General features: G+C 37.3%; 1 protein-coding gene across 7 annotated transcripts in view; it reads left to right on the forward strand.

Moving 5' to 3' along the window:
* Window positions 1-26,043, forward strand: part of LDB3 (LIM domain binding 3) — a 112,992-nt gene that overhangs the window by 14,252 nt on the left and 72,697 nt on the right. For all 7 annotated transcript variants that reach the window (XM_084210664.1, XM_084210663.1, XM_084210665.1 and 4 more), the window contains exon 3: window positions 23,277-23,428. In XM_084210664.1, coding sequence (XP_084066790.1) covers window positions 23,277-23,428 — 152 coding nt within the window. The remainder of the gene's footprint in view (window positions 1-23,276; window positions 23,429-26,043) is intronic.

Raw genomic sequence — 26,043 nt, forward strand, 5'->3', positions numbered from 1 at the left:
ATTATGCATTGTGTTAAGGCACATTGTGTTGACCCTTAAGTCACGTTATATATTTAAAAGCTACCAGGTATCACCTGTCAAAATGTGTTGCATAGTTTATGATTTTTTTTAAAGTATTTTATTTATCTACTATCATAAAACTCAGGTTGTAAAAGAAATAAAAGCTTGGCCACATAAAGCTTGCCCTGAAGCTTAGGTCAGCCTTACTGTTGGGTATCCTTTGCAGACAGTTCTAAATTCTTCTGGTTTTCGGGTCCATGAAGAGTACAATATTTCCCTAAATGTAAAGCTGTTTGTGTTCTTCTAAGAGATTTACACGAGAAAAAGCACACAATAAATAGAGGGAAAAAATTCATTTTCAGCTTACAAATGGCTCCAGATGATATCTTGAATGGGCTTCTACAAGGTGACTCTTTGGTATTGGTGGTTAGCAGCCATTTTCCAAAACGTCAATGAGATCTTGCTCTTCTTTTAGGAAGATGAAATGGGCCAAATGTCTTAAAGGCATGCAAATCCCCTGACAAGGGTAGAGTTACTTTCTGCACTTCCCACGTGCGTAGCTGGTGTTGTGATCATCGATGCCACAGGTGTTTAGTGCCTGGACACAGTGCATAAATAGGTTTTAACCTTTCTCCAAAATCCTTCCAAATACACTTGATTTGTAGCAATGGCAGCTGAGGATTAGGAGGAGCACAGCCTTTCACATGGTCTCGCCCTTTTCCCACCTTTCCCTTACTCAGAGTCCAAATTCCAGCTTCTGGGCTATTTTCGCTCTGTGCTCTCTTGCTTAGCCATACCTAATAAAGACATAAACCCTTATTCTTATTAAAAGTAGCAGGCTTAAGGGCACATGCTTACTTTAAACAATTTATGGGTTATCAGTTTGAAGCCAGCATTAGTGACAATTATTCTTTGTGGCATGAATAAAAATATTTCCAGTGCATTGTAGTACTTACTATACCTGTTTGGGGTGCTGTGCACACTCTTGAGAAGCCTCTGTGGGACTCTCATGCTATATTTAAAGCATCCAGTAACTTAGGAAGCTATTTTGAATTGGAACCAATGCTACGTTTACCTCAAGCTTCTGGAATGGGACATCTTATCCAAAACTCCAAAAATACTACGTGTAACCCCAGATTCTGGTGCATAGTGCCAAATCTGAGTGCCCTGGTATTAGGGTGAATTTGGGCAGCCTTTTCTTGATCCTGGGGGTCACTGGGACCTTCCTGTTCTATTTGAGAATGTCAGCATTCTCTCCTTACCTAATCATAGTGGATTCAAAAATGGCTAAGGGCAGTTAGTACTATGGCAGGTGTTTAAAAAATGAAAAGTCAAAGTAAGATAGCCTTTTTTATGAGCAATGTCTAAGGTTAATTATTGTAGGAAAAAAATATTAGTCTTTCTGCTATTTTTTTTTTTAACAAGAATTGTAACCTAACCTACTGTCACAATTCCTTTCCTGTCTAAACGATTCTTATCTCACTGTTTTGCTTAAATTAACTAGCAAATTCTGCAAGATTAAATCCTTTAATCCTTTTGTCAACTGTACGGGGTGAGTGGATGAGGATCTCTCGATTTCATGTGTGCTTTGCTTTCTTCATGATAAGAAGTGGTCAGCAGTCTGCAAGCATCAACAGCTGAGTGGACAGCAGCAAACCACATCTACCTAAACTGCAATCTCTTCCCTGTTTGATTGCCCACTGCTTGGTACTGCTTCTTTTCAGGGCAACACTTCTAAAATTGAAGCACGTGCTTGTTTGCCATATAGTTCTCAGTAGTTCAGGCTGAGTACACAGAGTTGTGGGTATCAGACTGTTGGCACCTCATAGGAAGGGTGAACAGATTATTGATGTCCAGAACTGTTTGGCTGTTTCACCCCTGAGGAATAGCAAAGATCTACTCTCTTTGAGGGAGGCTTTATCCCACCCTTGAGGGCTGTGTGCCTCAGCTGTAGCAGCCAGCTGCAAGGACAAGTACTGATGGCTTTTGGCATTCATCCTCACTCCATGTGAGATTGTTCTCTGCTGTCTCCTCTTTCCACATGCCTTGGATGCTTATGTGGCCTCTTTCTCTTGCCTCCTTTCCTTGCTCTGTTCCCACATACTGCCTCACCAGCATGTGCTAGCCTTTCTTTGTTCCAGCTTTCAATGCTGTTCAGATTAAGTGCACTTAGAGTGGAGGAGCAAAAAGAGGAAGACTGCATTTGGGAAGTGAAAGACTTGGACCCTCCAAAAGGTGTTATCATGTCCTCTAGAGCCATGAAGGGACAGAGCAGGAATGTGCAGAAAGGAGCTGGCTAAATATGGTGCCACATGGAAGTTCATGACTGCTCTGTGTGAAGCTGGGGGGTTTCCTGTTTCTCTGATTCTGTTCTCTAGCCTCTGTTAAGAAACTCAAGCTGCAAATAAAACCAATATGACTTCTGTGTTGACAACAAAGTGCATCTTCACTGACCTTACTGGAAGAGACTTTGCTCCTTTTACAGCCACACGTCGCATGGTCCACAAAAAGATGGATTTGTCCTGCTCAGCAGCATTTCCCTTTCCCTACATATCTGTGCTTAATTTTCTTCATAGCAGTTGTTCCTCACTCTGCAAAGTGGCATCTTAGGTAGTAATCTCCAACTTTTTCTTTGAAGAAAATATGCTGAGCATGGATAGTAAAAACACAATAATATTCTTTAAAATATATTTATAAAAATTACAAAGTGAGAACATTCTCATAAATTCCACATGCCAAAACATGGGGATTAAGTTGTGGTGAAGGGAAACAAAACAGAATAAACTTTTTTGATGGTCTAGATAATTAGTGAAGTAATTCAGTTTTAATTTCACATCAGTTTTATCTAGACCTAATTCTTTCCTAGGAAGAATGAGGAAAAAGTCTAAAGATTGATAATTTACATGAACAGATTACTCTCTGGAAGAAAATGAAGTGCTTTAGTTTTTTTCCAGTGTGTGTGACTTGTCGTGGAGGTTTTCCCAGCTTGTGAGAACATTTCTAGCAACAAGAAGTGATCATCCCTTCTACAATATTGAAGACATATTTGCAGTGTGATTGACAAGATGAGGAGGTGGTATATAATTTCTATGCATGTCAAGGGACTTGCAGTGTATGAAACCAAAACTAGAACTTAGCTGCTTTATTTATCTCTTGAACAGATGCAGTACCAGCAGCTGCAATAAGATCTTTTATACATTCCACCCACAATTCCCTGGAGTTCATGTGTCCTAAAGACAACCTGGAAAGGAGGCAGGACACTCTCTTGTACAGTATTACATTTTATAAGTACAGTGTGAAATGTTGATCTTTCTCACAGGGAAAGAATTCCAGGCTGAATCTGAGTTTCATGCCATTTGATGTTGTGGGTAGATGTCTTTATTTCTTGCTAGTCTGAGTGTTTAGCTTAAATGTTTAATTTGGTCTCTAAATTTTGTTTTAATAAAGCTCTTCATAGACTAGAAAGCAGTACAAAGTAGTTTTATTATAATTTAGCCCTTATTTGCCTTATTAACTAAACCTTTAATTAGTTTTATCTGAGGGAAGTATTGTTAAGAGGACTGGTAAACAATATTACTTCTTTTGTCTCCATTAAGTCTTGATCCTCCTCCACTGGTTTTGCAGAGATTGGAGTGGGTTCCAATATTAAATGCATCTCCAAGCTTCGGAGGCCAGGAAAGAGCTCTCACCATGTAGTTGGTTGTTAAGCCTCTTGGTTCAATTCATGGATAAAGGGTTTAGGTAGGAATAAAGTTTCCTTGCTGGTGTTTAATTTTAGAACATCCACAGTGAATGTTCTGGCCTGGATGCCACAAGTCTTTAGTTTCAGTCTTCCCATAAAGCATCTTGGCTACTGTCTGAGGCTATTTGTGCCATACATCCACACCAGTGTGCTGCTGCTCTTGGATACACTAATGCTGTGAAGAGAAATGTTTGGAAAATACTCTCTAAAATATTATCTTTTTCCACTGCAGACAACATAATTTTACCATAGCAAAATAGGGATCAGGAGCTATTGAGAAAAGCCCCCAAATTGCAAAAGTTTTTTTTTTTTCTTTTTTAAATAAAGGGTACATGCCATCTTTTGAAGCTGTTCATATCTTCTTACTGTTGCAGCAATGACAATAACGGGATACTCAGTAAAAACTAATTTTCTCAGTGTATCATGAGAGAAGCTTTTTTCTGGCTAAATTGTAACACATTAAAAGAGATGATGGTGACCTCCTTGAAGAGGTGAATTTGAAACATCTAATTGTTTCTTAGTATTTATTTGAATATTTTCATCTATTTATTGAGTAAAGTCGTAATAATTAACATCTCCAAATTCCTGGGTTTTATCTGTTAACAACAACAAATAATCAAGTAAAAGCATATTTTAATAGAAAGATATCAAATCCTGAGAACAGATGAAAAAGGCAGTGACTTGCAATGTCCTTGGTTCATTTTTAATTGAGCTCATTTTTAGTTGGAACACAAAAGTGTTCTCCCTATTTTCTTTGCTGAGTGCCTACTGCCTGGGACCTGTGTATTTGTCTTTGGATGCTAATGGCCTAAGAAAACCCCCCTCTTTTTCTTTTTTTAAATTTTCTTTAACACTCATGATGAACAGATATTCCTGATTACATATACATATATCTATATGTGTATCTTTTCTGTGCAATTTGTCACACCATTACTTACTTTTTGCCCAGTTTACCCTTGCTTTGATATCAGAATTAGTAAAATCCAGGCTGTTTTGATGGTATCTTTTTACTTTTTGTGCAGCTTAGGACAAATAGCCGTTGGTTGGTTGTGCCTCTTGACACTTTCCTCCCTTCCTCTGGTGACTTGTATCACTTTATAGTGCAAGTAGGTTGCACTGTGATAGTCCTCAATTCAATTAGATAATGTAACAGAGATAGTGCCATGGCCTCATATTCAAGGAGAGCTGCCTATAAGCTGCACTTAAAAATTGATAATATGAATTTTAACATCCTCTTAACTTTAAAATACTTTTTTCACTTCTGTGATCTTTGATATTTTCTTGAAGTCTTTTTCCTTTCCATTCTTACCTCTGACACTTCCCTAATCTGTTTTTTTTTTTTATGGTTAATTTTCATTGCAAAGACCAGCAAGAGAGACCAGGACAGGACTTTATTTTTTGTTTAAAATATATATTGTCCGTTTTGTGAGATGAGAAGACCATGTTATGTGATATCCTTTTTTGGTGGCTTCATTCCAACCCACTGTTATTGACAGTCTCATCATTAATATTACTGTTTGTGTCCTCTAAGTAGAAACCAAAGGAACTACAAGACTGAGCCAACTGTGCAAATACTAGAAATGTAAGCATATATTCCAAGATAGTGAGGTTGTTAGCAAGCATTGTATGTACCGATGGATATCTAAACTGCATGTGGAAATTGCCATCTCTCACTATCAAAGCATTGGGCAATATGCTCTAGGACTGGGATGGTATTTTGAGATTTAAATTTGGGTTAAGTAATGTCAAGACAAATGCCAGTTTGACAGAAGAGAGAGCACTTTAAGCCTATACACTGGCAGGGGACCATAAGGAAGAAGATTGAAATCTTGCCTGGCAATTGTCTTTCCATAACAGTCCTTTTAGTCTAGTGAACACAAGATTAATCCATTGTAATTTAAACAAGGAAGTCCTACTTCCACTTCACTGCTTGCTTGCAGTATTTGCTCTCACGTTTAGAATAGACCTGATTCATTTTTTGCTGTTCTGTGTTACTTTAAATAAATTGTGGTGCTGGCAGTTGGAAGGAATGTTCCCCCAGAGGGATAAAAAAACTTCACAACCAACTAGAAAACCCCAAGAAGCAAATTGTCAATAGAGTGAGAAATTACTGGACCTTTAAAGAACCAAAGCTATTCACCTCATAAAAGTTTTAGTAGAATATAATTAAAGAATTATTTTGGATTGGTATAGTTGAGAGTGAGCCCTAAGTTGCTGTGACATGGCCAACTCCCAATGTCAAATCCCCTCTTCCCCCTCTCCCCTAGTTTTATCAAAGTATGAAAGTCTTGACTGAGTGAGATGCTATTGTTGGCAAGCCTTTGATGGACACTCCTGGAATTTCATTGCAGGAGCCATGACTTCTGTTTTATCTGAAATCTCACTGGCTCTTGATGACAGACAAACTCTGTTTTTAGCATTGCACTGAAGGTCAGGCAAATGACTGGTTTCCAAATAGAGTAACTGAAGATACTGGAACAGATTTATTCCTGGTATAATTCCACTGGTTCTATGAAGTTACAGGGGAATATATTCATCAAGAGAACCTTCTGAGTTGAAGGATAATTCCACTGTTCTCAATCATTTATGTATAAAAAGAGCTTGGAAAACATACTATTTAACATAATGTTAAAATTCATCTGTAAGAGAAATTCTACAGTCACTAAGATAGGGGCAATATTTTTAGCTGGAATAAACTAACTCCATTAAGGAGACTGACCACCGTAGAATGTAATTTTTTTTCAATATCTGCAAATCTAGCTCTGGCTTCTTTAATTGCGAGTGAGGTTGAGGTTTTATGGCTGTGTAAATATTTTACGACTAATCTAGGAAATGTATCCATTGCCTAGGCTACTTTCCTAATTGCAGTTGGGATGACTCCATTATTTTTTACAGATCTTTAATTTTAGTTGCAGTTTTGGCACTTGATAGTCCATCAACTGACTATCAAGCAGACTGGTTAGATATTTTATTTAATTTTTGCAAATTGTCTGTGACCTTAATTCATACAGAAAGCAAAAACTGATTTTGCAGATGGATGAAGAAAATGAAAACTTAATACTATACTATCATTGGGGTATTAGTAAAGGAATAATCAATGTCTTTGTAGAATGACATTGCAAAGGCCAAAAGTACAAGGCAATGTGAAAAAATTTTTGTGGGAAAAATTTGGTGAGATCACAACCACAGTGACATTTTCACACTGATTGTGGAAAGCAGAGGAGCAAATGTCATCTTATGGATACACGAAGTACAAAGTACGGGAGTTTTGGGAGAGAGGTTTAGCTAAGGCTAATGAGGAGGAGCTTCCTGTCTCCTACTTTGTGGGAGTGAATTGCTCACTCTAGGCTGGGGACATAAAGTCATAGATCAGAGAGATTCTTTAGTGAAAACTGTCACCTTCTATGCCATGTTGTCCCTGAAGGCATAGGACTACTTTGATTACCAACATTCTGTGGCACTGGGAGTTGGTGCAAAAATTCAAGATTTAAATTTTTACAAAGAGGGCACGGTCAAAAATGGGAAAGAAATGTAAACCATGTTTTCTATTTTGTGAAACAGATTCAAGTATAATTTTTACAGTTCTTTAGTGGAAATATATCCCTTAAAGCTCAAAGAATGTGTTTTAATAGTTTGGTCTTAATGTCTCCAAAATGTTACATTTCAGTGAGCTTTTCCTTAGAGGTGGCAAAATGTTTCTTTAATGACAGATACCCAGACAATCATGAAGTACAGAGAACTGTTGCCATGACAAGGCAGGATTTCTTCAAATTGAGTTAGCTTTGTCTCTAATGCTGTACCCTGAAGGCTCCACTTTTCCAAACCGTTCACAACACATGCTTTTATAAATCCATCAAACAACCCTGCACTTTTTCTATATCCTATGTTTTAATGTCAAAGCAAATCTGTGTTCTACTTGTGGCACCTGCTGTGGCGCATACTTCAGCTACTTCGGGGGAGTACTAAGCATACCACCATACTTAAAGTCCTGTCAACATAGCTGTGATAAAGACCCTTTGGAAAATGTATAGCTCCACCCTAAAATAATCATTTATCATAACTCATAAGGGAGAATTAATTGGCATTTAGTATATGTAATAATATGGATTAGTGCTCTTCATGAACAGGGCTGTGTATAAAACCACAGGCCACCTAGAGGACTACATTTTAACAAGGTAAAACAACTTTTGTGACAAATAAACTCCACTTCTAAAAATATGCTTTGGACAGTCAATATATTGGTAAGTGGTGGCGTACTAAATATTTTTAAGTCAGGTTTCAGCAATATCAGTCTGTGTTACTAAATACAGAAAATACTATCATAGCTTAAGATATAAATTTACATTAAAAATAAACTTTTTCCATTATCAATACCAACAGAGTTTAGATGGTGGGTTAACAAAATGGTATGTTGTAGTATTACTGTCCACTATGGAAATATGTGCACTATGCATTCATAAATGCTATGTCTATTGTTTATGCAAAAACATATAGATTCTTCAGTTTTTTGGCACAGTAACATATTGTGACTGTATTTGAGCATCTGCACTATCTACACATGGATGATGTTTCCCAGTTGATTGTTTATTACAGAAAGCTAGAAAGGGAGTGAAAGGTTTTAAGGCGGGAAAAAAGAGTTATTTTCTTAGTATTGATTCATGTTTACTTCAGAAGGTTCTGTAGTAATCCTTTCTTCCCAGTGGGGTAAGTGTACAACTCTGAAATCCAGTCTCTCCTACATCCATTATATGTATATATTTTTTTAATGGATCTCTATGCTTCATAGGTTTGTTATGACAAGGAGATGCTTAACTGAACTACAGACAAATGTAGACAGATCCTTTTGATCCTGTGGAGGATTTTTCTGACTTTCTGCCACTAACGTGGGTTGGTTGTCTGCATTCTGCCAACAAAGGCAACTTCAAACTTTAATTTCTATGATTTAAGCCTATATGTCATTCAAAAGTTGCAAAGATAGTGTGCTTTGAGTGTCTACACTGGAGCAGAAGACGACTCTGGTACAAAGAGGAAGATGCATTACACATTGACTTTGCAAAATGGCAAGTTATATGTGAGTCTCTTTTGTGAAGTATTTGCTGTGGCCCTAGCCATAGTCATTAGAGAGCGTTCCCAGATGTAAGGGTGAAATGAACTTAAAAGTTCCTACTTTGATAAGAAAAGCAGGGAGGTTGCTTTTTGGTACAGGAGCATCAGGCTGCCTGTTGTTCTTAATTTTACTTCCATACTTATAAAACCAACATGAACATAAAACTATAGAGGAAATAGAAGAGCTTTTGGAACTTTATTGTAAATTCCAGTTATATTTTCTGAATGTGATTTAAAACAAAATCATAGATGTCATGCCTGAGGTGAAAATGAACACTCTGATTTACCATTGCCTGGCAGTTATGAAGGCATTTGTAGTGCAAAGCAATTAACAGAGGAACTGAAATATTCACATTTGCACTGAAGAGAATAAATTTGTGCAAAGTAATGGGGAGTTGGGACCGTGATATTTTTGCTCTACTGAAGTTTTATTTCTGGTTATCTAGTTGTTAGTTTTGTTGTCAGGACAGAAAATGTTCTCTGGTTCTACAAAACAAATGGGCTGGGGTCACATGAAGAATGTGCACAATGGAATTAATTTCCTGCATGAGACTCCTTGACTCACTAACTTTCACAGCAGGTTTATTCACATCTTACTTGGGGAAGGTACTTGTAATAATGCAGTTTCAAAAGCTGCTAATCTTAGAGCAGTTCTGTTCTATGTCCTGCCTTCTTTAGAAGGATTTAACCACGTTGGATATTCACACTTTCAGTTCTTGATTCTGTTTTTTTGCTTTGGTTTGTTTTGGTTTTTTTCCCCTGAGAATTGATTATCAATGTACCCACTGATATAAGCACAAGGCTTTTTAATTAGACACTGATATACCATAAACAGCGCACAGCCTTCTTATCAATTTTTACATAAGATGGGCATGACTTTGTGTCATATCTGAGTTGTGGCCAGCAAAGGCTTAGCTTGACAGCCTAGTGCTTTTTTCCCCTCTGGATGATTGCATTGCACATTCTTTCAGGGTCATGCATGATAAAAAAGGATAAGGGGCCTTCACAGAGACTTGACCAACACCTTATTGTCTGTGGAGCTTTCACCTCTGCACTATCATTTTAAATCTGGTCACAGAGGCTGCAACAGATGCTAGAAATACTACCTAGACTGCAGAGCAAAGTAGCATAGAGCCTGAAACTCATGCTTTCATATAAATTCTGTTTGTCTGTGGTATTCACAGAGAGCAACAAATGAGATAATCTTAGATATTTTGAAGTGGAGAATATCTTGTTCTTCTCTGACATAGCAAGAAACTTGTAAAATAAGTTTTCTCTTTCTTTTATGTCTCAGCTTCTCTTTTTTTCTTTTCTTGTTTGTATTTTTTATAAGGAACTTATTTAAATGTCTGGATGATTTGTTTATACCAGTCCCCTGTGTCATTTGCCCAAAATCTTGTTTGATGTCTTGTTTGTCACTGTGAAAGATGCTGATTTCTTTTATTCCATACTTGCATTACCCTAAAGGACAGAGCCAGGGAAGGCCTGGGCCCCTTTACACTGGGTACTTGCAGTGTGTGGAAGAGCCTTTGATTCCTCACTGTTTAAAAGCAGAGAATTTCCTCCGATTCCTGGTGTGTCCCATATGAAAGAAGACCACTAGGTGAATCTAGGCTTTTATGTTTTCCCTGAGTGGTTGATGCATATAGCTTTGATATCAGGTACTGTCTATGCTTCATATTTTCCTCTGCAGCCTTATGAGTCTCTCCAATTTGATAAAATTTTGCATTTAAAATGCTATTTCTAGTAGTGAATATTCAGTAATGAACATCATAACATTCCTCATGAAATTAGTTCAATCTTAATACAAGACAGAATAGTAGGAGTCTTTTTCTAGTTCTTACTTTGGATAGCTGTGAAGAGTAATGTAATGAAATATTTCCTTTATTAACATAGAATAGGACGTAACTGTGTGAAATTCCTTTCACTGGGATGCGTGCTGGACTGAATATGACCCGGAAGATTGACTAGTATAATCTAGAATTAAGGAGATCTTTTCTGAGGATTTTATGTAGGAGATAGATGAAAAGTGTGAGCAGAAGGTAGAGGGTGAATTTCTTTCAATCCTGAAAATGATATGAAAATGCAGGGGGCAAGGCCATTCAGAAGAAAATGCCTGTCACCAGCTGAGACAACCAGATGGACATAATATGTGGTACTATTTAAAACAGGTCTACTAAAATTTTGGGAGCATCTTTGGATTTTATTAGGCAGCTTCATGTAAAATGCATGTGTTGCTCCTGTATCATTTTTGTATGCAATCTTATAGTTTCTTCAAGGGCTGTATAATTCTATAAATAGAAGACCCATCCTAGGATAAAGAGAGATTACTAATATGGCTCCATTTGGCACTTTTGTCTGCCCCTGGAATCTTCCCAGCTGTCCAATAACCATCGAAGCATTCCTGATTTTCATTTATTTCCGCTTCCTGGTGTCTGAAGTAAAAGCCTCCTGTTTGTTAAATAGCTGCATATTCACTTTGAGAAATGTTTTGTGCTGCCATTGCTGTTGTTACAGTGTTGATGTTGATCCCATCAAAGTTCCAGCACTGAGAGTTTTAAAATATTTTCTCTGCAAACATGATTAATGAAACTAAGCAAAGTTACTGAACAAGATGTGGTAAGAAGAAAAAGGATATAAAAAAAATGAAAACAGATGAAAAATGAAACTAGAGAGGGTGGCCAAGATCAAACTCTGACAACATATTAAAAGTCAAAAATGCCTACAAACTTTGTTTCCAAGTGGGTGTACAGCTCTGAAAAATATCACTGTAAATGTAACTGCCTAGAACAGAGAACTGTCATAATTCCATCAGTCATAATACTGTCTGAATCTGAGATTTGCATGCTGGTATTAGGGAATACATCAATCTGCTTTATAGCCATTTTTTTCTTTATGTGGATCAAAATGTCACTTTAGTTTAGTCATTCAGATGTTTGCTTGATGAAAAAATAGTGATGAAGCTCATTGTCCTGCAGTTTAACTAAGTCCTCATTTAATATCAAAGTGGAGGGTTAACTTTTTCTTTCTGTGTTCCTTTCATTCCTCATTTGTATCAGGCAAATAATGGTTTCACTAGCAGCAGGAATCCCTATTAAAGTAACTGTCATATTTTCTCATCTATACAATTCATTGTTCAGCAGTTTGTTTGGTGCCAAATGAAGGGGAAAAGACAAACTGGTTACAGAAAGGCATACTACCTTAGACCTTCTGAAATTCTTTCTTGGTCAAATGACAACTTTCTTGCTGCCTCTTCCAAACCAATTATTTTGACATACTCCATTGCAGAAGACAGTGTCTAATGTGGCCAAGGAAAATACTGTTAAGGCAAATTCTGAACTTGATTGCATTCCTTCCATGGATTTAAATAGATGTCCTGTGAACATTTATTCCTTAACAAAATACACAACCGGATTATCATAATTAGCATGTTTACTCTGGAAGAGGAGAGGAAAATTTCTAATTTGGACCAGCAGAGTTTAGAAACTCATTGTGACTACGTATGGAGCTCATTACAGCCTCTGCTTGCAGAGAAAAATGTCTGCACTTATCATTAAAGAAATTAAAGATAAAAGTACAACTTTGAAATGGAAGTGAGGCACCCTGCAGATTAATTCTGTTACTTCTGCGTAAGTTACACAGCCTAATGATCCTTAAGGAGCTGTGCTCTGAACTGAGCATGAAGCATATCTTAAACTAAGAATCAGAAGCATATTCTTCTCTCTGAAGCCTACATAAGTATTCCAAGCAGGCTAATGATGATTTTGACTCAATTTATGCTCCTAACTTTTATTACCTAAGAATATTTATTAGAAATGAATGTTTAACCCATTTTGGAATACTCCCACTAAGTTCCTAAAGCATTGATCATGCTACCAGACTGGTAGAAATACTTGATGTTTCCAAGTACAGGTAGTCACCTGAAAGAAATAGGAATGTACAGAGGAGTGAGAGTTGGGGGAACATATGTTGTCAGCATCTTCAAGGCCTTTCTTGAAGCACTCCATTTAAATGTATGTGCTCTGGAAGAAAAACACTGCCATGTCTTGTTGCTGCATACACCAGTAAGTGGTGAACACCAAATGTAGATGAGATAAAACAGGAAAGAAGCAGAATACCCAAAAAGGAATTGGCAGAAATGTTGGTCCCCAAGTTAACAGGTAAAAGCATCACTAACCAGCAATATCAGTACCACAGGCAGATCTAAAGGATGGTTTTTGCAGGGGCCTTTGGTTTGGCAGAAAGTGTTCATTCACAATTGATGGGTGCCCACTTGCTCTCTGTAATTGAAATAATGGATGTTTTCAATTGAGTCTCTGGAATGTAGCGCAAAGTAAAGTTGAAGAATGTATTAAGATGGGATATGTCTTAGCATTCCTAATGAGACTGAAAGCTTTCTAACCCTCACCTGTTAATCAGCAGGGTGAGCAGCACAGAAGAGGCTGTCTGTAACAGAAGGCTGTCTATAACAGGATGCCAGCTGGAGAGGAAACTCTGATCAGGCTTCTCTTCCTGCCTTAATACCTTCTTTCAAGTGCTAGTTATGATCATAGGCTTTGCAAGTTGGAATCCTCTTCCACACACACCTGTGCTGGGTAACTCCACAAGGAATTCAAAACATGTCAGCACAAACAAGGCTGCAGAAAATGCAAATAAAAAGCCAGTACCTTATCCAAAGATAATTGAGGCTCCATGCACTCTGCTGAATTAAGAATTGTGAGATGACAGACTCCTGCCTTTCTCTAGAATGAAATATCCCCAAGAACAGCTTTTCTTCTAGTTGTTGGGAATTTTTGAATCAAGTTTCAGTCTGAAACTTGGACATAAACATAGAAGACATGATGCAATGGAGGTGAGTGGCATTGTTTGGAACTTCCAATTCAACTTCACTTTATATGAAGAGCCATTCACCATAGGCAAATATTTACTAGCTGAGGTCTTTAATTTCTTTAATGACCTTTTCATAAAGCTGCTTATGGCTTCTGAATTTCATGGGACGTTCCTGTTAAAACCTTATTTAGTACATAAACATTTGGCTCATAAACAGTAATTGTGTTTAATGAAGACTTTCAGTAAATTTTCATAACATAATGTCTTTTTTTGTGTGTGTAATGTTTTGTAAAAGATATTTACTCCCAATTCTCCCTAGAAAATGGTGCAGCCTGGGAAGGGGATCTGATGAAGCAGTACTTATGGAAAAAGAAGATTCTCAGCCTAGGCTACTTTTGTGTGTAGCGCAGCTAGGTGATCTGACTTCTTTTTGACCAGAAATTAAAGAAACATTTTTAGTTGAACCAAAAATCAGGTATCTTTTACAATAAATGATTCTTCTTCCATCTTAGTAATTTGGCTTTTTTTTTTTTTAATTTTGAGTCTTTAAATAGCCTTTAACTACAGACAGTGCAGACAGTATGTTACAACAATTCATTTCTATTATTTTATTTTGTCTGTAAACAGGAAGGCTTTCTAAAGTGACATAAATTTTTTTATTGGTGAGTTATGGAAAATACTACTTGCAAAAAACCCACAGAAAATCACTTTTTGAAAACTTGTCTGCTTAATACTGCTCTGTGCTCTGAAGCTGCTGAAAAATGTGTGGGAAGATACTGCACTTATGCAAGTCAGGATTCTAAAGTTAATAGAGAAAAAATTCACCTAGAGAGATGCTTTTACCTTCCAGAACCATGCATGTCACTGGTTTGTTCTTTATCAAATAAAATCATGTGTATGTGTGTGTTCTTATGCTATGCAAGCTCTCAGTGGGAAATCTTTGTAAATTGCTGTACCCAATACTTTAATGGGTTAAAATGCTCAAAACCAGCGTTGGCATCATCGTACTATCAATAAAGTTCAATCCTTGTCCTCAGCAATAGCCACATTCCTCCTCAGAGATACCTTCCTTTTTGAAAATAAGGAAAATCAAGATACTTCATTTTTAAAAGTTCAGGTTGTTACTTTAACATAACAATCTTCAACATAACATGATTTCCCTTTTAGATTTGAGATTATATCGATATGTTCAGATTATTTCCTGTTAAGCAAACATGGTTTCTGTGGCTTACCAAGGGAACTGGCCTCTCTGTGTTCAACTGAACACCACTAGGAAAACAAAGTTTAAGTAATTACATTTTAACAGGTACAACAAACATCTTCAATCTCTACAATTTCCTAGCTTCCTGAAACATCCAGAAGTTTATGTACCTGTTAAATGTGTTAAAGTTTTGTTTTATTTGCTACATCTTTAAATTTCCAGTGGTCCTGCTGGGATGCCTGGTGGGATGTCATGTTATGCACTAAATGTGAAACAGCCTATTACAGAAGAAATTGCACTTTATCAGGGGAACTTTGCTTCTATTCTGTTTTATTCACTTTGATCTTAAAAATAATTCTTCACTGTCTGAAGTTTGAAGCCTGTGCTTTTGTTTATTCTTTCACAGAGCTTCAGTGAATGCTCCAGGTACAAAACAGTTATTCCTGTGAATAAAGAAAGTGTTTAGGGAGGCATTGATGCTGTATGCTGGCAGCTTAATGCTTGGCCCTCCACTTGGAACAGATTCATGTTGGGCATTGTGCCTCTTAAAGCCTAAGATGTGAAAGTAAGGGCATGATACCTAGTGCAGTTCCAACAAATTTTGTTCTAATTCAACACCTCTGTCACTGTGGACATGTGTTACATCTTATTTTCCTTCATACAGCTGCCAGCCGGTGTGTGCTATGCTGGTCTACCCTCTGTAGGTGAAACACAGAGCTCAGTACTAAATACTTCTGGGCTAGAGACAGGACTAAAATACAAACTGGCAGCTTGTATTTTAGTGAGCAGAGGAAGAACAACTCCCCTGGTAATCTGGTGGCCAGAAACAGAGAGAACTCAAACAAATGCATTCAAAGAACAATTAAATGTAAGCCTGCATCCATTTAATAAGTACCCTAATTTACAAGCATGCGGGAGCAGGAGAGTCACTTACACATCAGTCGTATCTGTGCCAGAACCTCCAGACCTGCTCAAAGCTATTTTAAGTTGTTTAATATCAGAAGTGGCTGAAGGCACAAACTGCCAAACTAAGCCTCTCAGCATTGTCTCAAATGCCCTTTTAGTCAGGCCTTACTGTTGCTGCACCAATCAAAAGCCCTTCAAAGTTATAAAGCATCATGATCTTAGTTACAGACAATGACATACATTGAGCAGAATGAACTTGAAGAAAAGAAAATCTTACCATAGTGGCCAATAGTGAGACATAAACCCCTCAGTTTATTGCTAATGGTTGTAGGGGGAGACAAGACAAATTGTGTTTCTGTGAGCAGGTTAAAAAGCTGCACAGAATGTAGAATTCAAGAAGCTGAAAATGAAGCAGGCAATATTGATGACTGAGATCTGTCTGCTTGAAACACAAGAAAACATCCCACCTTATACAACTGCCTTAAAATGAATTCAAATTTGAAAAGGAGAAGCAGGGAAGAGGATGGGGAACCTTTGAAGAAACTTGGCTGTTCTAATCCTGCAGGCACTTGGAAGCTGTGTGTATATTTGCTGCAGAGGGTTTCCTGTGGAAGCTGACAGATTAGCTCACACATGGGGGCTGCCAGAATGCTAAGAATCAGTACCTCAGTTTTATTCCTGGTTTTGATTTACATTCAGGTTATTGAACCCCTTGATACCAAATAAGAACTCAGTCACTTGGTTCTCAAAACCTGTTGTAATAAAACAATCAACATTTGTCATTAAATTACTTACCTCTTTGCTTCCATTTAATTCCTGTGAGATACACAGTGCACACTACCTTGGCAGAGTGTGTGATGCTAGTTGAGAGCAGACTGAATACATCCAACAGATACATTTGGATAAAGACTGGGAGAAGAGATATTATTGTTAGTCATACCATATGACTTCACACGTTATGAAGAGCTGTGTTAACCTTCTAGTTACACCAACGCATCCTGTTAAAAAGCTACATCCACTCTTTTACTGTCATCTGTATAGTTGGTGTAACATAGAGCAGTCATGCTTCTAGCAAGCTAATCTCCAAAGTCCAGAATATTGAAGTTTTTTTCTTTATTTTTTAACAAAGGATTCAAAATTTTTCCATCAGACAATGTGGAGGTGGGGCATGGAACGAAATGATCTTGCAAATAGGAACAGGTGTATTTACGCTGCCTCTCAAAACCTTCCCCAGAGCCTTGCCTGGGGCAGTTCTCTAAGCATGCCTATATGCTTCCTTTCATTCCACAGCTGAAAGTCTTTTACGTTTGGCTTATTTTCATCACCTGAGTCTAGTTAGCTTGGCAGGAAGGGCTATCATCTGTCTGTCTTCTTCCTTGAAGAGACTATATAACGTGCATGAAAAGCACGTTTGTGAGTGATGTTATGTGTAAGGGAGATTTTTGGTGTTAATCAAGGTGGCATTGTTCCAGCCTGGCTTGGCACTCCTCAGAATGAGGTAAGCTGGTTGGTTTGAGTGCCCTCTGCTCTTGGAGTACAGATTACAGCACAGGGTGTCCTGAGTCGTAAGTGCTTTACAGTTCATCCCACAAAATCTCTGTGCTGCTTTGATTCCTGGTACCCAAGAGAGGTAGATTAGGGCTATTTTGGGTGTTCTCACATGTATTGTAATCTCCCTTCCTAGCTACAGATGAAGTAGAGCCTGAGAGGCCACTTCAGAATGTCTTTGCAGCTTGCCAGTGCAGCTCTGTTTAGTGTAAATGGAATCTCTTCAGGGTGTCAGTGGCATGCTTTGCAGATACCATGAGTGTTCATTTAAGGCAGTTCTTGTTGTCTTATGAAAAACAAAAAGAAAAAGCCAAACCAAAGCAACAGAACAAACACCACAGAAAGGAGAGCAAAAAAAAAAAAAAAAATCCATTAAAGCCCATTAAAGTGTATTGAAAACAGGCATATCGTTCATGCAAAGGGTAGCTGCAAAATGGAAGTTTTCCTTAGGTTTGGTTAGTGATACATGCAAGGATAGTTAGTTTCAGGTTTTCCACAGTCTTGTTTTTACATTTAATTGGTCTTTCTCAGCTCTCCTATCTGATGCACAAAGGTATATAAGTCATAGGATGCTCTATGGTATAGGTTATTTAGCAGTTTCTTTCCTTGTTTGTTTTGTGTCTTCTGGAAATGTGTTAAATAAAATGGTGAATTTCTGCCTGCCTGATGACTTATCCCAGTGGGTTTTACTAATTTTCTTTGCATTTTTTCTTGTCCAAAATTGCCTTCTGTTTTCTAAAAAAACACTATTTTCCCTATGGAGCTCTTACACTTTTATTATGGGGATAGGGATGGCAAGTGACTCATTTAGGAAAGAATAATATGAATTTCCTCAATTAACTTTCTTTCTATGGGAGAGGAAGAGATGTCTCTGGTCTAGAGGTAACTACTTAGATTCAATGTGAGCATTCGGCAACTGTTCTGCAGTGGGGTCAAAGCATTTTTCTCATTTCAGTTGGTCATGCTCCTGTATAAAGAGAGGGAGTTTTGCAGGCACTTAGAGCCTCAGAGCCTAGAATGACTCTGAGTTTGTTGGAATCTTCTGTGCAAAAAAATACTTGCAAAAATGTAATGGAGAGAGATTTAAATGCTCTTTTCTTTATAGAGGAAACATATTGTTCCTTAGTCTCTGACCAGTCCTTTTCTTGGGATTTTCTTGAGACACTTCTGATTATGGAAAAGAACATTTTCTTTTAATTATTTCTTCTATTTGAGAGGTGAGCATATTTATTCTCTGTACTTTTGCATATTTCCAATGCTAGTGAATATGTGATAATCTGAAATGTTTTTCTTAAATGCGAAGCAGAAAAAAATAAATTGCTGATTTTGGGGTTGAAGTCAGGATGGAGTCAGGCATAGCTCAAGTGCTGGAAAAAGAGGCCCTGGCTAATGATGCAGGCTATATTAGCAGGCTTCTCATTTGTGTAGGCCTTCCTATGTATTTTTGTCTGCCATGTAAATTAGGAGCTCCTTGGGGGTAGGAAAATTGTGTCCATCCATCTGTTTGTACAAGTATTCTCATTAGTGTTTGAACACTCATCCACTCAAATGCTGCCTGATCCCTATCTCTTCCCTTTGGAGTGGAGTTGAGGGGGCTTGGCTGGCAGCATGTACAGTTCTCAAGGTGGTGCAGCAGCTGCTCTTTGTACGCTGCCTCCCAGAGCTCCTGCTAAGTAGTATTTACTGTGAACCCCATGCAGGCGAGTTTTTTTAGGGCACAGCTGTCACTGTGGTACTATATATTCACCCTGTGTACCCATCCCCTCACAACAGAGCGTAGTAAGAATTCTCTGTAGTGTGCTGGAAGGAACATGTGATACTTCCAGCCTGCCAACTTGCTTTAAGCTGGGGATGTTGGAAGTCAGATGTCTGTCGTGTAGGAAATTTGTGAGGGCTGAAAATTGACATCTCCGAAGCAGCACGTATTCCTCTGCTTTTCTGAGAGCCATGAGATGTTTGTTTTTTCAGGATAAAATCTGTGCTTGGGCTTAAGGCACTAAAGAACTACTATTAAAATTAGACCTGTTGGTGTTACCCTGGATTGGATTTTGTAAATCAATTGATAGAAATAGCTGTAACCTGAAACTCTGATGAATGTCTCGCTGTAGCATTAAATAAAAGCATTTGCAGCACCTAGCAACTGAGAACTGTGTTGTAATCCAGAGCAAGTGAGTTAAGACTATTACAAAGGTTTTCTGAAATCATTCTGTCTAGAACTTGCCCAGAGATTTGCTTTAGGAAAGAAAGATTTGTTGTCAAATTGAAAAATGCATATTTATCCTTGACAGTAGTATATTTCTCTATATTTGTTATTTCTATTAATAGAAGAGAGGCTGAGATAACAGCAAAGTAGAATTTGCTGTGTAGATAGATTTGGATTTCCAGTCTAATTCTAAGGTTTAATTAACATCTGTCCTTCAAAAATATTTTCAAAAAATATTTTTAAATAGAAAATATTTACTCAGGATTTTAGACACAGTGAGCTCTTCTCTGTTTGGGGTTTATATTTAGTAAATGTTTTAGTAGATCAGAGATGAGTTTTCAAAGGAAGATACCAACAGATAAAACATAAACTCTTTGCATTCCATTCCTTTCAGCTGGATCTTTAGAAATGGGAACAAGATAGTCTTGAATGTGCCTTGACACTTCAGATCTGTGTGCCCTGTATCTCCATCTGCACACTGGTATTTTGTTCACAACAATTACTGACTGCTCAACTTGATGTCTGCTGGAAATGCATGCTGTGCCTTCACTTGGAACACTCACAGAGATGTCTCTCAATTTCTAACTAAAATACATGTAATTTTATACTTTGGTTTTCATGTTTCATACAGATTATGCATCCAGTCTTTAATAATGCCTTCTATATAAAAGTTTACAGGACCAAATAATCTAGTGTGCTTTTAACCAGTGGGAAGACCCTGAGAAGAAGTAATTCTTTCCTGATACCTACTACTTGTCTGAATTACAGATACAATAAATTAGATTATCTTTTTGTGAGTCTTGCTGGCTGTGAAGTAAGGATAGCTGATTTTTAGAGGTAAAGTGACATCAATGGAATGTTGTCCCCTGAAATGGGAATTGAAAAAATACAATTGTATGAAAGAATCCCACACAGAATTTGTTACCCTTATACTTAGTTGAAGAATTTGAAACCCTGTCATTTCCTTCTTAAGTAGCAACTGATAGAGCCATGATTGAGACTGTTTCCTTCTCTTTCACTATGGTGCTCCTTGAGCTCCTTGCCTCAGAAACAGTGTTGCAAAGTTAGAAAGTCATGTAAATCACAAATTCAGAGTTACTGAGGACTGTTTTGTTTGAGAGAGTCTTGTGATGAATGTTTTTTCATTTAGGTTGTATTTTCTAAAATATTAGTCAGAAGATATCCCATTAGAAGAAGTGAAATTATGTCATAACAACCATCGCCTCCCTCTAAATTGACTAATTCTAGGAGGGTTGCAGTTGCCATGTCATTATTTTAAGGTATAGCATTTACCTGTGAGGCTACTAAAAGCAAAAATCAAAGCAAGTGAGAGGGAAGCTACTGTGTTAGAGCTGTGTTAAACTAGCCCCAGATGTAGAGTGTTATCCTGTCTCTGGAAGCTCTGCTTCCCTGGGTTTATTTTGTTTGAGGCACCATTGAGGAGTGGAAGGAGAGATAGATGTGTTGAGTAAGAATACCCAAATTAGTGCAGACGTTTGACTTTCAGGGACTGGGTTGATGTTCAAAAACCAGTCTTTGTTGATGACAAGAAAAAAGTGTGTGGGGGGGAGAGTGTCCCAGAATTTGGAACCAGGATCACACAGTTAATATTCTGTGGCAAGAAATAGTGTGTTTCATGAGGAAGTTAAAAGTGGTATCTTAGGAAAGTGACATGTGAAGATTATTTATTTAAAAAAGGATAATTTGAAAAAGACAGAAGTGTCCTACTTGATGAATTCAGGTCTTACTGACTCATTTGCCTGAGTTTGGCTTTAGTTTGGTTTTGCCCTTTCTTTACCTTTTATTCTGTTGCAGATTCTGTTTTGCAACATTTGTCGGATAAGCAGGGAAGGATCTTTGAGTAACTGTACAAGTACATAAGAGGGTTCAAATAATCCATATTCTTGATGGACTTCTAGATTCTATTTACTTGGCACAATGCAAGTCAATCAAATCCATAGAAGCTAATGTTTGTATAACAGGTTAGAAAAACTGTGCTTGTAACAGAAATCTTTTGGGTTTTGTTTTTCTGTTGTTTTTTTTTTTTTTTTTCCTTGTGAGGGTGCATTAGACTGCAGAATAAAACTCTCTCTTTGAAACTACCACAAAATATTTCCCTCATCCCTCAATTCCTTAACACCAGGAAAATACATCAGGGAATAGTACTGCCATTATCAGTCAACTCTATTTGCATAAGAACATTTTATCTGTGGCTGTCCTTCACTCAGAAAACACAGAACTCTTTGCTTCTATCTCAAATGCAAAGGTATTAAAACTTGTCTCTTTCAGTCAAATCAGTTCTGGGAATTATTTACAGTGCCCAGTTCCGAAGTAATCTTTACTTTTAAATAGTCTGAGTATCCAGGGTGCTGTGTGTTCGAGCGCTTTGACACTAGAACTAGTGTTCTAGTAAACTGACACCTCCCATTGTCAGACTACACTGTCAGTTGGACTTCTGGCCTCAATACTGAGCACCTTTAACAGCGTGTTAAGAAAGGGCTTCTTCCTTTTTTTGCTTATTCATCTTTGCCAGTAAAGTACATAAACTAACAGTCTAGGGAATTGTTTTTGAAAGAGGTTTTTTTTTTTAAATATGCGCATATTTATAGTTGCTAGAAATTTGACTTCATGGTTTCAGCCTGGCAGAATTCACAGGGGACTTTTGGCTCATAATTGAACAGATCTTTATTTTATGTTCACTGTACTGAAGGAACAGAATTTTTTAATGCAGCCTTTGTTTTAATACTTTAGATTATCCTTGGGGTTTTTATGAGGAATGTAAGGAAGTGAGTTTCTAAGAAGACCTATAGCTTATATCTATGCTCTTTTTGTACTGGGTGCTGAAAGCAGAGGACAACCCTGGTGTGTTCATTAAAATTTGTCTGGCTGGTGGTATGTGAAGGCTTTTCTGGTTTAGTGCTGTACTGCTGTTATCCATACAGAAGCTGAGAGGACTGTGTTAAATTGAGGTGAAGGTGCTGTCCATTCAGAGAGGATGCAGGTCACAAGCTGACTGGAGCCGACAAAATGTGTTGCCACAGTGAACAAACAGAACTTCTGGACTGTTGTGTCAGTTGTTTGGTTTGTGGTTGCAGCACTGTAGTTTCTTATTTCTGAGAGTGCTGGTCTTTGGAGTGTGAGGTCCAACAGTTGGTGAGATGGGCACATAGCAATTTGTGTTGGTAATGGAGCTGCACTTGTATATGGTAAGGTTAAGTAGAATAATTTCCTCTAAAGCCTGTTATTAAAGAAACAAAGCATGCCCAAGGTCACTCGCATGCATTCATTTTACATCCCCTAAATAAAATGAATTGATTTGGGGAAAATGGCTTTTAGGAGGAAAAATACAATAAAATCATGCAGTGGATAGTGGTTCATTTATTTTCTGCTTCTGAGTAATGTCTCTATATTCTGCTGCTGTACAGAGATAATTATCCCCTTGAGATAGTGATAATAGGTGGTAAGGGAACCACTGCATTGGGCATAACCTCTCAAAATGGGAGTAACAACAAGTAGATGGTACCCTGGACCTTTGCAGAAGTGTGAGTTAACTTTGATTTGTTTAATTTCTATAAGTTTTGATTTTTCACCCATGCAATAACGGATACAACTTTTGTTGTATCAGTGTATTTTTTTGCTGTATCTATTCTGTACTATAATTCTGGGCAAGTTCTTCAACTGTTCTATGTACAGAATGACTTATCAGGATACAACTTTTTCTTTTGTCTTTTTCCACACAGATCACCCCTGGCAGCAAGGCAGCACAGTCACAGATGAACCAGGGGGACCTTGTTGTGGCCATTGATGGAGTCAACACTGACAGCATGACCCACCTGGAGGCCCAGAACAAGATCAAATCAGCCAGCCACAACCTGAGCCTCACTCTGCAGAAGTATGTTGGAATAACTTAAACTCTTTGCATTCCCAAGGACAACCTATGAAACTTATGACTGAAGGTTGCAAGTGTTTTATCCCTGTCTGTTACATTTATTTGAAGTGCTCATGGCACAGATACGAGATGAAAAGCCAAAATCTGCTCTGATTCTTGTAGAAGCCAGGATGGATTCCTACAGGAATTGAATGGTTAGGTTGAGTGTATCTGTGTGGATTTAGCCTATTGAATACAGGTGTAATCTCATATCCATTCAAGCTTCTGTTAAATGAATCCAACGGTGATGTTTCTTTTGGTTATTCTCATGTGGGCAACACAGTTTTGTTTGGCTAATTTATGAACAACTGTTCTAGAGACAACAAACAGAATAAGTGTTACAATTGCATAGGAAGAACCTCATGAGAATTTGTGCTAATGGTCTGGCACCTGTGAGTTTGAAAGTCTGCTCTGTATCTGACTCAATAAGAAAGGTGTAGCCCAAATGCAGGAAAGAGAGGCAGTAGAATGTGGAGAGGGCAGGTTTACCACAGAAATGTGATAAAAGTTGTCTTGCCATTAAGAAAGCAGTTATTAAGTTTTTTAACTTCTGCTGGTTAATGTTGCTTCCAAGAAAACTTGTTCTCAAGTTAGATAACCTCACACAGAGGATTGCTGTAATAAATGCATTAATATTTAAAGCTCCATAATTATAGAAAGCAAAGTAGCTGCTAATTTTATTGCATTGTGAAGAAGATAATTTTTGTACAGGGCAGGCAAAGACAAGTACAGAAAACAAACTGTAATGTGGAAGTACAGCTTCTGAGAATATACCAAAGAATTTCATATATGAATGTGCAGTAGAGATAATCAGTATCAGGAACATACTAATAGCTAAAGAATAAGGAGTTTAGATGAAGTTTCCAATACAGCACAGGGTACTATAAAGCAAAATATGTGGCTGATTTTCCCCCATGGCTTTAAGTTTGTTTTTGAGTGTTCCAGATAGAGTAGAAAATCACTATTTTGATGCATGTGGTTGAATTCTCATCCTATCACCCACTCCAACTTCTTTTTTTTTGGTTTTTGGGGTTTTTTTTTGGCAAAGATTTAGATTGTTCTGAATATTTTTTATTTAAAAGTTAGGAAAAAGCCTTTCTGATTTTCTGTTGAACCTCTGTGTTTTTACATTGAGAGAAAACATTTCTGATTTTACTTTGGGTTATTCCACCATTTGGTATTAATTTTCCTGAATATTGAATCCAAAAAGTTCTCCAGTGTCTGCCTCTATAGCCTGGCCATAGAGGTTTAAATGGTTTAAAACTACAAACCAGCAGCTCTTCTTATTCACAGAAGGATTTCCAAATTAATGACTAACAAATCCAGATATCACAGAGACAAGTTACTTAAAACAGTAATTTTGATCAAGTGTTGCTAGGGATATTTCATTTGAGTAATTATTGTGCTTTTTTATTTGCTGACCTCTAAATTACAACACCAGCAATTCTAGTGGCCACATCATTAAAAAAAAAAAAAAACAACTAGTGGAAGTACCTTTGTTAATTGCTTTCATATCTATTTATTGTTTCTTCTGTTTTTTTTAAGGCTGTCCCTGTCTCTTGGTTTCAAAAAAATAATATATAATTCAGGTAGTTGTGTTATATGGATAAAGAACAACAAAAGAAAGCAGTAATGGAGTGTTGCAGAGACTGAGATATGCTTGCATAGATAATAGATGTAGATATTTTGAAAAGAAGGAAAGTGGTATAAAGTAAAAGGAAATACTAGTAAACATAAATAGATGATAAAACAACTTTTTTTTATCAAATGAAAATTTTCTCAGATGATGTTTTTGCTCTAAACTTATACAATTAATGGACTCTTCAACTACTTTATGATGTGAGCTATTAGTTTGCCTTGGTGACCCATTCAGCCTCATTCAGAAAACCCAATGAAAAAGACTGAAAAGTAATTTTTTTTTAAAATATTTTTTTCTTAAATGACATGAGGATATTCAAAAAAGTTGCGCTCAGAGGTATTAAGCTGGCTTTACTTGGCACAATTCAGAATTTATAGAAGCTAAATCCTAGCAGCAAGTGATATTGGCCAACTGAGGTTCACATAGAACCCTATTAAGGAGCCAATGTCTTGAACATAAGGCATCTCCACTATATTCAGGAAGTTATATTTGTCTTGCCTTAAAAAATAATTTTTTCCCTGGACACAAATGGGTTCATTTACCCAAGGACAAAAAGATTGTCAGTTTAGTCCAAAATGTCCAAAGCAATATCCATTTTTCAGCAAAGAATTTTACAAATATTGGGTTGGTGAAAAGAATAACATGAAAAGAAGGTAGCAGTGACAAGTGATCGTTACTTTCAACCAAATAAGAACAAGACAGAAGAGAGGCAAAATCTCCTGGGACGTGGTTACCAGGAAAATGACTGTGCTAAGAGATCACTTTGACTTTTTTTAGACATGGCTTGCAGCAATGAAACTGGAGCAGTGTTCTACTATGGAAAAACAGCCCTAGTTGCCATAAAGAGCACAGAGATGAAAGTGCTCACTTATCCTATTTGTATAAAAGTTTGGAAATGCTGGAAATCCTTTCCAATGGAAAAGGCGCATATGTGCATTAC

The sequence above is a fragment of the Fringilla coelebs genome (genome assembly GCF_963513975.1).
Source record: "Fringilla coelebs genome assembly, chromosome: 8".
In the NCBI taxonomy this organism is placed as follows: Eukaryota; Metazoa; Chordata; class Aves; order Passeriformes; family Fringillidae; genus Fringilla; species Fringilla coelebs.